Source organism: Xenia sp. Carnegie-2017, unplaced genomic scaffold (assembly GCF_021976095.1).
Source record: "Xenia sp. Carnegie-2017 unplaced genomic scaffold, XeniaSp_v1 HiC_scaffold_21, whole genome shotgun sequence".
Lineage (NCBI taxonomy): Eukaryota > Metazoa > Cnidaria > Anthozoa > Malacalcyonacea > Xeniidae > Xenia > Xenia sp. Carnegie-2017.
The window spans coordinates 7,890,051-7,901,864 of record NW_025813484.1 but is presented as its reverse complement, the minus strand read 5'-3'; the positions used below and the strand labels follow the sequence as shown (position 1 = coordinate 7,901,864).

At 34.7% G+C, this 11,814-nt stretch overlaps 1 protein-coding gene across 2 annotated transcripts; it reads left to right on the top strand.

Moving 5' to 3' along the window:
- Positions 1–17: 17 nt before the first annotated feature.
- On the top strand, positions 18–10,783 carry LOC124444362 (interferon-induced very large GTPase 1-like). 2 transcript variants are annotated; one of them, XM_046994957.1, is made up of 3 exons: positions 18–259; positions 2,330–2,467; positions 3,900–10,783. In XM_046994957.1, exons 2-3 carry the CDS (start codon positions 2,338–2,340, stop codon positions 8,723–8,725), a joined length of 4,956 nt encoding a protein of 1,651 aa, XP_046850913.1. In that variant the 5' UTR covers positions 18–259; positions 2,330–2,337; the 3' UTR covers positions 8,726–10,783. The 2 variants fall into 2 exon arrangements, with proteins under 2 accessions (XP_046850913.1, XP_046850912.1); XM_046994956.1 differs by lacking the exon at positions 18–259 and having other exon boundaries at positions 2,028–2,467.
- Positions 10,784–11,814: the final 1,031 nt, after the last annotated feature.

The window sequence follows — 11,814 nt, the reverse complement described above, 5'->3', positions numbered from 1 at the left end:
TAAATTACTTTGTATTGTAAGCCGATTTTAACTTTATCGTTTGCAGACTGTTAACTGATCGTTAACGGATTGTAAACTGATCGTTATTCAATATTTCCGGTCATGTGGTCTCAGCCTCAAAATTGTTCATATTCCAAGAATTGGCAATTGTACTTACGAGGAAGCAGTCTTACACTGCTTTAGCTATTTTCTATCGTTTTTTTACATCTACTAGCAAAAGAAACACATATTTTTTATCTAGAATTGAAGCAACAATCAGGTATGTTAATTAGCGTTTTATTGCTACCACAATTTATGTCTTTATGCCTATATGTCGATTATAGATACGTGGGCAGCTTCATTGACCTAAGTGAATGATTGTAGTAGTGTATCTATTAATGCTGCGTATATTATTTTCGTAATCGTATTTAGACTACTAATGCTCTAGTCTGTGTGTGCATAGTCCTTGATATAGACCAACATTGTAGACTCAAACGCACTGCTAAATTTTTGTGATGTATCTTTTTTTAAGAATTTATAAATTATAGCAAGGATTTTCAAAATGTACTGATTGCGTTAAGCTACTTCGGAAAAATAATTTTTATTTAAAATGATTTTAACCTCAATAGAATGAGTTGATGTTGCTAAACTTACGTATAATGCGCAAATAATATCGTTGGTGCACAGTGCGATACAAGACCTCACTACTTAAACATGGCAGTGCCAGCATGTTGGCGAACCGATGTATAATTTGTTTTAAAACAAATTGAGCACTTAAAGCGTGAGAAAGCTTTGTCCTATCGTAAGGTGAGAACTTGTGAAACAATGCGATATATGTTTATGGTATGAAGTAAACTGGAATGTCAAGCCTGCCATTTCATTCGTAGTACTTTTCCTTTAACATTTTGGAATTTCATGTTTGGTTCGTGTCAAGTAAATACAGCTATGTTATTGTGTTTAATGATTCGACCATTTTTGAAGTTTATCATTGAATAACAACAAAATAATATGCTCTTATGATTTTTATGACTTTTGCGATTGAGGTCAGTATTTTTCTTCACTCATGGTAAACAGCAGATGGCACTTACATTACCTATAGCCCCGTGGAACGGTTTCAACAAGTTTTCTCAACATACGCTAAACAATTGTCTTGCGCTTGTAGTGTGATGTTAAGCAATGTGTGAAAACGCTTTCAACATGTTTAGCCTTAAAGATGATAATACATAGGGTCATGGAATAAAATATTCCACGATGCTGAGCAGCTGTGTATATACTGCTTTATATATTCAATTTATTGAGTTCAGCAAAAAGAGCAAACGCGTCACCATTATTGATCATGCACAGTGCGCATGCGTTAGCTCAACTTTGTTGAGTGTGCTGTTTAATAAACGCACTAAAGTTGACTAGACAGTGCTGAGGTATGCATCACCATTGAGCGCCATTGAGTGAAAAGTTTGAGCAAGTTGAAACTTTTCTTAACACCGCTCAATACCGCTCACCACTCCTATTAAGGTGTGCAATTGGTCTGAACTTGATTCGTCTCGTCTCGAGCGCATGTTGAGTCAAAATGCTCGGGGGGCTTGGGCTTTACGCTCACTTTGATTTTTAACTGTTCAATAGGAAGTTCAAAGTCTTGAATGTGTAGAAAATATTTTGTCAATTGCCTTTTTGTCCTAACTTTTTGGCGCCCTGATGATGATGGTAGTGAAACATTAATTCTTTGTCCTTCATTGTACACTCGTAATATCGTTATTATCGTCAATTTCAAACATCAGTTTGAATCGCTAGGGAGTTTTTTTGAAAAAATGCGCCGCGTTGGACGTTTATTTTAACGAAAAAGATGTATTAAAAAAATATTAAGAGGTAAATCTTACATGTTTGTAAATGTAGATCGTCCAGGTTGGTATAGTCTTGAGAAGGACTGTTTTTGTTGTCCTTGACTGACGTCTTTTGACTCTGAAGATGACTACCGCTAAGGTTGTCGAAGCGTCAGTCAATAACAACAAAAACAGTCCTTCTCAGGACTTTATTAACCTGGACGATCATGATTTACAAACATATAACGATACTCCCGGGCTCAAACCATTTACTTTAGGTAAATCTGTAAATCTTAATAGCTACTTCTATATCGTTTAAAGTTATCGACTCATTCAAGTACCAGGTAAAGAATAATGCTCGTAATACTTAGTTTTTATTGGTATGACTACACATGGCTAAAAAAGAGCAATGTTAGCTAACTATTTGATTTAAATATGAGCTCCTTATATTGCTGGTTGCTTTTACATAATGAATATACTCAAAGCGACAATAAATTGCTCACAAATCTTGCTTGTATTCGACAACAATATAGGCGAAGCTATGAGTAAAAACAGCCCGTCAAATGACATTAATGAACAAAAGGGAAAGTTAGGAGATAACCGTGCAGATAATGTCGCAATTAGTAGCATCAAAGAGGAAAATGTGAATAAGTACAAAGAATATGACAAAGGTAAATTGAGCGTATCTAACTGTCGCGGGTAAAAAGTCGCGTGTCATGGGTAAAGTCGCAGGTCTAAAAAATACTTTTTTTGTATGGACAAGTTTGAAAGAAGTCGATGTTAAATTCTCAGGAATTCTTTATTTCTATTTATGTCCACTTGAATGTGCTCTATTAATCAACGTTCTCTGCTGTCAACATTAAAATTATGTCACTGGTGCTTTGGATATTTAAGATTTGTGTTTGTCATACCTATCCAAATATACAAAATGATGCGTTGTTAATACGAGGAATTATTATTAGTTTTGAGGGCCGTTAAATTCTCTTACAATTGAAATTGTAAAACCCAGTTCATAAATTATAATATATGGTTTTTTTATATGTATAACTTGCACTTTCACACGACTATAAATTTGCTTTTCTCAAGCAGCTAAGTTCTTCATTACCATTAAAAGAGTTGAATCCAAGTAAATCTTGAAGGGTTAGTGATGCTTGGAATGAAAAGCTAACTATGTTTTCGATAGTGATTAGTGGATCTAACGTATGTATATTAATATTATATTTGGATAATAAACTGAATATATAAAACAAACTTTTTTATTACAGACGTGTTTCGACACACGTTCTCTGTTGTCAATAGAAATACCTCATGAGCGTTGCGTAAAATCCTGAATCATAGGCTATGTGTCTTTGTTCTATGTATCCAAATATAATATTAATATACATACGTTATATGCATTAATCACAATCGAAAACATAGTTAGCTTTTCATTCCAAGCATCACTAACCCTTCAAGATTTACTTGGATACAACTCTTTTAATGGTAATGAAGAACTTAGCTGCTTGAGAAAAGCAAATTTATAGTCGTGTGAAAGTGCAAGTTATACATATAAATAAACCATATTTTATAATTTATGAACTGGGTTTTACAATTTCAATTGTAAGAGAATTTTAACGGCCCTCAAAACTAATAATAATTCCACTTATTAACAACGCATCGTTTTGTATATTTGGATAGGTACAACAAACACAAATCTTAAATATCCAAAGCACCAGTAACATATTTTTTGATGTTCACAGCAGAGAACGTTGATTAATAGAGCACATTCCAGTGGGCATAAATAGAAATAAAGAATTCCTGAGAATTTAACATCGACCTCTTTCAAACTTTTCCACGCAAAAAAAGTGTTTTTTAGACCTGCGACTTTTTACCCGCGACCCTTCGACAGTTGGATACACTCAGGTAAATTTGTGCGTTAATAGGATTAAAATTATCATTAACTGTGTATCTCTTATCAAAGTAAGTTGATTTTAGTGTTTTAATTGTTCGTGGCAATAGTTACGATATAGAGTCAGGTTTTAGTTCATTTTGAGGATGGTACGATGCCTTGCCTTTGCAAGTAAATACAAATAACGCAAGACTACGAAATGATTCTTTTTCTAGATTCTGAAAATAATGGGATTTTTAGAGAAAAAGCAGACGAGTTCAAAAATGGCTTTGGTAGAATCAGAAGTCTAATATTATCACAATTCAATAAATTAAATTTCTTGCCGGAGTCAAAACTTACGTTGAAACATGCACGCACTGTCGACAATCAAACGTTTACTGACGACAGACTGACTTCCCATGGTCAAATTCCAAATTATATTCTTAAAACGCTAATGATTGCTGACTACCATGCACGTGAGTTCACATTGAAACCATTAAATTCAAACCAGCCTGGCAAAGTTTGCAATACATTAAACGATGAATATGGTTCTGATAGTGATAGTGATAACGATGGTAAAGAGAATGAGATGAATTCAGATAAAGTAAAAAGTGAAAGTGTTGAAGGAGTTAACCCTATGGATGCATTGCTAGGGATTTTTCATTGTTCCGATGATTTCTTACGACGAAATATAGCAATTAAACTTAGCGCATGTCAACTCAGCGTTCCTTTCATTTTACCTCATCCTGACATGCCGACAGAAAGCGTAACAATCTTACTTTCAGCGTTAGAAACAATAACAAAGTCTTGGAAAGGTGCTTCATCGGACAACACTGCGAAAGAGGTGTACGCAACTGAGCATCCATTTCCTGTCGTGTCATTTATCCGGGTGGGTAATGTGACCATGTCTAAATCTTCTCTGATGAATAAGATCATCAGCGATGGTAATGGTGATCATGAATTCTTTTTTCATAAAAACATCAAAGGTGGTGATGTTAAAAGGAAAGTCGTTGATGGTTTGGTAGAACTTGTGTGGTATCTTCCTGGTGGATGTGACAAGAACGCGTTAAAAAATGAAATCTGTTTTGCCAATCTACGTGGAGATGCCCAAAATTTTAAGAAGCAAGTTAATATACTTAGACAGATATCAAACGTCTTGTGTATTTTATTGCCCTCAGAAATGCCTGACGAACACATGAGAAACTTCTTGAATGATGCTCTGCTGCTCAATGGCAAAAACATGCTCATTTTTAACGAAAAAAGGCGAGAAGAAGAAAAGAAATTCTACAACAGTTTGAGAAATCGACATTCTACAAAATTATCATTTTTCACAAAGGCACAAAAGCCAAACGAATATAATTTTCTTCAAAGTATTCACCAGGCTATTATGAGCAATATAAAAAAGGATGAAGTGAGGTCTTTAGTAGAACTCAGACAATGGTCAAAAGAAAGTGGCATTTATTTTGATGATGACAAGCCTTATGTTGACTTAGGAAAAACTGTGGAAACTTGGCTAACTTCGGGGTATAACGAAGCAAAAAACCTGTTTAAGCTACAAAGTCATATACCAGTTTTTGCTGACTTAGAAAGGAAGAAACGTAATCCAAAAGTTCGTCGTAGCAATGAAAATACGACTCGGCAAAACGAAACCGATGAATTATATAAAGAAATTGAAAAAGAAAGAGATGCTCAAATGTGTTCTTTTGAGAGAATGGATGACGACGTCATTCATTTTCTTAATTGGATTACTGTATTGGATGAAGCTGAACGAAATAAAAATTTGTATCGAGTAAAGCATTCGTTAGATAAGACGTCGCTTTCTGTGATGACAAAGTTGCATCAACAATATCGCCAGGCTTCACTTTCCTTTCAAAAAAGAAAGAAAAAGAAAGAGTCACGATCTCAGGAAGAAAAGCGTTTAAAGGAATTGGAAGCATCGATATCACAGTCTTCGTTTGGTTTGGAGCATATCATTAGAGAACTTTCTCAACTTTATCAACTTTCCAATGTTGTAACGAATGATTATGCTGGTGCTGCAGCAGAGATTCTTCTATCTGGTCATCCCTTGGAATTACTGGATGGTGATTCAGGTTACATACCAATGAAATGGTTTAATGCTGTTTTTAAAAAGTTGGAACGCAAAACAAAAAACGCTCGAATTTACGTAATTTCTGTGTTAGGTATTGAAAGTTCTGGTAAGTCGACAATGTTAAATGCAATGTTTGGTTTGGAATTTCCTGTAAGTGCAGGAAGATGCACTCGTGGTGCTTTTGCAAGTCTTGTTCCTGTCAGTGATCAACTTCGATCCAAGTCAAATTTTGATTACATTCTAATTATTGACACAGAAAGTTTGAGAGGATTGGTTGATACAAAATTGGGAGAACACGATAATGAATTGGTAACCTTTGCTGTTGGTGTGGCTGATGTCACGATTGTCAATATTTTTGGTGAAAACCACAATGAAATGAAAGAGTTTTTGCAAATGGTTGTTCATGCTTGTCTGAAGATGAAACTTGTAAAAGAGAAGAAGACTTGTAAAATCGTCCATCAAAATGTTGCTGCCACTAACGCTGCAGATAAGCTTACAACTGATCGGATCAATTTGAAACAAGATTTGGACAAAATGGCGAAGCTTGCTGCTGCAGACGAGAAATGCGAAGAAGAGTTTCAAAAATTAGATGATGTCATTGCATTTGACGAAAACGAAGACATCTTTTACATGCCAAGTCTTTTGAAAGGAAATCCTCCTATGTCTCCAATAAACCGAAATTATGGCAGAGCTGTTCAAGAAGTGAAAGATAATATAATTCAATTAATGTGCTCGAAGGTAGTAAGTAGAAACGATATTTCTGTATTCCGTGAAAGAGTAAACATGCTCTGGAAAGCTATGCTGAAGGAAAATTTCATTTTCAATTTCCGAAATGTAATTGAAGTTAGAGCTTTTACATCTTTAGACAAAAAGTATTTTGAGGAATTTGTTAAAAATTTGGTAAACGGAATGGCTGAAGTTGAAAGAAAAGTACAAGTAGACTTGAAGAGATGCACAACGCGAAAGGAACGTTCTGAACAGTGGAGAAAAAGCAAAATAAATATTCGCAAAAGGGCAGAAGATCTCAAGAAAAAAATGAAAAATTCTATGAAGAGCTTTTTTGAGGGCAGTGAAGATAGCTCAACCCTTGAACAATGGAAGGAAAACATAATGAGCAGAATTTTGCAGCATAAAGAAAATCATCAAATGACTGTAATAAAAAGTTGCGAGGCAACTTTCAACCATTTGCAGCAGCGACAGGAAGTCGAAGAAAAGAAACAAAAATACGAAAAGCAGCTTCTTCAAAAAGCCCGAACCTTTATTACATCTGCTCAGAATGCAGATGATGTGGAAAAATGCAATGCAGCATTTCAACAAGAATGGGATCAATGGATCGTCGAGGTTCCTGCTTATGAAGAAACGAAAAAAAACGTAAATAGTGAAATGGTAGACGTGCTTTGTGATACGAATCGTGCATTTAATGTTGATATGAATTCAAAACTTAACGATAAGAAATGGGACATTTTGAATTTTCACGGGGTTGATCCTTTCATTGATGCGAATAAGCTTTCTATACAGCAATCTATTTTAGAGAAGATGGCTAGTTGGGTGGGATTTGGTAAAAATGAGGCTGTTGTCATTCTTGCAAAGAATATCAAAGACGAAGCTGTCTCTAAAGGAGTTGCCTTTGCAAAGGACACTTCCGAAACTGCTGTTAGATATTCTCGTAATCACCTAACACGTATGTACCATGAAATTGTCTCCACTGTTGAAAAGGCAACTGAAAAGGAACGCTTTAAATTTAAAAAAGAATTGATTTGTGATATTTTAATTTACACCTTTGCACTCACTGTTAAAATTTTTGATGAAATGGAACAGCGCTATTGTGAAGAACGAGATATCAGGCGTGACCTTCAACTAAACTTGAGACCAAGGCTAGAAACGTATTTTGTTAATCTTTGCAAGGACATCGGGAAAGAAGTTTTGGCTGCTAATTCGCTGGTCGATGTGCTATTTGAGCCTATCAAATCAGAGCTTAACAAGACCATGGGACCCGCTGTGACTGGTGAACTTTTAACAAAGAGCATTTTTCAAAGCAAAGGTCCTTACCATGCCAGTGTTTTAATTCAACTTGGAGAAGGAAATATGTTTGAATTGTTTGTTCCGTATTTTGAGAATCCCGTTAAGTTTCTGAAGAGTAAGTTGCAGGAATCAGTGGAAGATTATTGCTTAAAGAAAGAGCTTTCTTTGGTTCAACTGTTGGTAAAGAAGGAAACACAAAAGATTGAGTCAAATATTTCATCTGCTATTGAATTTGCTAGTAAGTTAGCAAGACATGAAGTTGTTCTAGGAGGTGGAAAGTTCAAAGTGATAAACTGGATTAATCACTTTGTGCTAAAATGTTCTTCTCTTGCAATCACAAAGGAGATGTTTGGAGTGGCCACAATGAATGAAGATTTGAAAGATATTGACGTATTCGACACAAAAATTCGTCAAAGAGTTTCGGAATTTGTGAAAACGTTGGCAGAATCTGATGTGGATAAAGAAACAGTTGGGAAATGGGATCCAGCTCCACATGAAAATCTTTTCCCTGCAATGTTTGGCTGTCAATGCGTTTGTCCATTTTGTAAAGGTTTGTGTGATCACACTACAAAAGGCCATCCAGGTAACCACTCAACACGAATACATCGTCCCCTGGGCTTGACAGGTTATCGTGATGTCGAAAGCCAAATTTTAGATTCCGGGATTTGCACATTCTATGTAGACGGGGAGGGAACATTTGAAAATCATGCAACAGATTGGGAACCACATCCCTACAAAGATTATCAGTCAGTAAACGATTACTACAAATCTTGGACAATTCCTCCAGATCCTTCATTCGAAGCTTCTAAATATTGGCAATGGTTTATGGCGAAATTCTCCAAAGAACTAGCAGGACATTATAAAGCAAAGGAAGCAATTATTCCTTCAGCTTGGAGAAAAGTGACCTTCAAGGACGCCAAAGAACAACTCGAGCAGATCTACAACCTCTGAAATTTGTGTTCAAGGCATCGCTTAAAGATTGATTTGTCTTTTATAACTTAGTCAATAAAAAACCCAATGAATTATTCATCAGTTTATTGTATTAAAAACCTTAAATTTCCATTAAATAATAGTCTACTTAAATTTAGATAAATGCCATAAGTAACCCGAACATTACGATGATATAAACTGTATATAAATGTTGACACAATATCTACAGATGTTGCGACGACTTCTGTTTACTGTTTTCTGTTTTCTGTCGACTCAATTGGTGGCGATAACTTGTAGAACATTTTGAACACGATTACGACACATCAACGTGCTGGTGGATATTGAGTGAGGTCTTTATGCATAGAGAATCATTCTGATCAAAAGAGATGTTTAAGACCAGTCATCGGTGAGGACGAAGGAAGAATGATACCAGCTATCTGTGACTTGAAACTGTGGCACACACAAGCATAAAGCAGTTTTTAATTATTTAACTTTGTAAAATTCTTTTTATTCGTTGTTTGATATGTTATATTGACCGACAAGAAATACTGGGGATAGCTGCACTAAGCTTCTTTTTACTTTAAAAAGTTAAGGTTAATGTTGGACATGCTTAAAGTAAGTGCGGTTAGCGTAATCAATTTCATAGCTACTTTTTGTCATTGAAAAGCTTGTAAACTGTGTTTTGATTTCCTATTCAGTGAATTGCTAATTCACATCTCCGCTTTTTCGGGAGATATGAAATAGCAATTTTCAAAATTATCATAAGTGAAGGAATACAACAGCATATTGAACGTTTGTAATTGATACAGAAATAGATAAGCAAAAGTCGATGTAAATGCTTCTCTTCGATGACACAAGATTTAGGACATGCAAAAAACACATTCAGATCGATACTTGTTGGGAGGATTATTTCATAAATTTATTGTGATGTATGTGACTTAGCTTTCGTAAGTTTTAAAAACATTAATTTCACTTATTTTTTCGCTATTATCGTATATTTTGTCATTTGATTTACCTAATACAATATTTGATTGTCATGTATATAACTTGTAATTGAAACTAATGTGCAACTAAAACAAGCGAGAATATACTCCCGCATGACAATCGAATTTTTTTGATCAACTTCCATCGTCGAGCGAGATTAAGGATCGTATTGACGAATTTGTCATTATTAACACCGATATGCGTTCTGTCTGATTTCATTTTCAAACGTTTATTGTGTGAATTTCAGATCAATAGAATGACGAATTGAATGATAAATGTAAAACGTTATTAAAACAATGTGGAAAGTACCCTTAATGATGTGCATTAAATATGCATCATTAGGATGGCAATGTAATCTAAAAAACTGTAGTTTGATGAAAAATATGGCTAATTATTCTGTTCTTATGAAGATAGAATTCTGGTGCTTGTATAATGCATGAAGCTATGCATACATAGAAATCACGAATTTCAAAGGAAAGATGTGGAAAACTGGATGTGTAGTTTTTCCGTCTTCATGCGTTATGTAAAGATGGAAAGTTTTTTTCGTAGCATTATGAATAAATATAGGAGAGAGGGGAATACCACTAATTTTACTTGGCATAGTTAATGAACAAAAGACGTACAACGACTACTCAGTTGAAAATTCATAGACAAAGTTTAAAAATTGTGGAAAATGAAAGGATAGTTTGTTTTGTCCAATATACAAGAACATCGTGCAACTGTTCTCGGTAAATTATTTCATGCACAGTTATATATGTGCCGTAATCGTGCAAAATCTTTTTTTGCAAGAATGAACCATCAACCATGGTGTAGTTTTTTACTTTTTTCATGTCAATAGTTAATTGGTTAAAGTTTAATTAGTATTTGTAATCATGTGTGTTTGTTGCAAAATGTTCCAAAATGAATAATGGCAATGGCATTTCATCCAAGTTGGGATAAAACAATTTTAGCAGCTGATGACATATTTGGAAACATTGGAATTTGAAATGTGGTGAGACTCTTTGATTTGGTTTTGCTTTGCTCTCCATTTTGATGCCTTATGTAGTAACAAACAATTGTTGTGTTTTTTTTTGTAATTAAACTGTTCTCTGATAATTGTTGGTCTTATTGAGGATTTTGATCATATTAGTCTTGTTTTGTTTAAGACTTGCTAGAAACATCAAAACTTATTCATTATTTGGAGCTTGACAAGTTAGTACATAGTCAAGTTAGATGATGACGTCATCATATATAGACCACACGCTCGTAACGTTAAACAAGTATAATTTCATCCATTCAGAAACAACAGTCTTTTTTCTTCGAGTGTCGATGGCTCTTTGAGACGAGCAGACTTCAATGCTTGTACTTTTGGTTGGCAGACGTACCGTAGAAGAAGACTTCATAGCTATTTAGCACCTTCGTTGTCTTAAAACTTGGAAGCATTTCATTGCGCCTTATGAAAAAAAGGAAAAGTTTAATCATGCAGCTAATGAATAAGTGACAAGCGTGCACTTCCTGCATTTGGACGAACAAATGTTTAACTGCAATTCAGAAGAGGTTACATTACAACTTTATATTTTTTTATTTATACATGCAAAGTGATATTTTTTGATTTCCTTCATTTTATGTTTCAAATTGATTTAAAAGCTATTTAAATTGTTCAAGGAGATCGAAAGCAAAATGTATTCAGATGATAGCAATTAATCATATATCATAGCGAGATTTTTTCATTGCTCGGACAGTTTTCTACAACAAGATGTAACTGTAGGACTTTGGTAATGTCAGCTTATATAGCGTTCCTTTCATTTTACCTGCAACGGAAACAATCACTATGTTGCTATCAAGGTTGGAAAATATCAAAAATTCCTGGAGAGTTGCTCTGAATAAACACTCTACTAAATACGTTTTCGCTACAGAACATCACTTTCCCGTAGTGTCCTTTCTCCGAGTGAGTAATGTGACCATATCCAAATGTTCTCTGATTAATAATGTTATCAATGAAAGCAATAGTGATCATGAATATTTTCTTTCATCACGATATGAAATTATGAAAAGTTAGCCGCATTTGAGTTGACAACTTTTAGACAGCTTGAATGTGGTATCTTGCCGTTCGGTCTGACGGTGTTATTTTGAAAAGCAAATCTGTT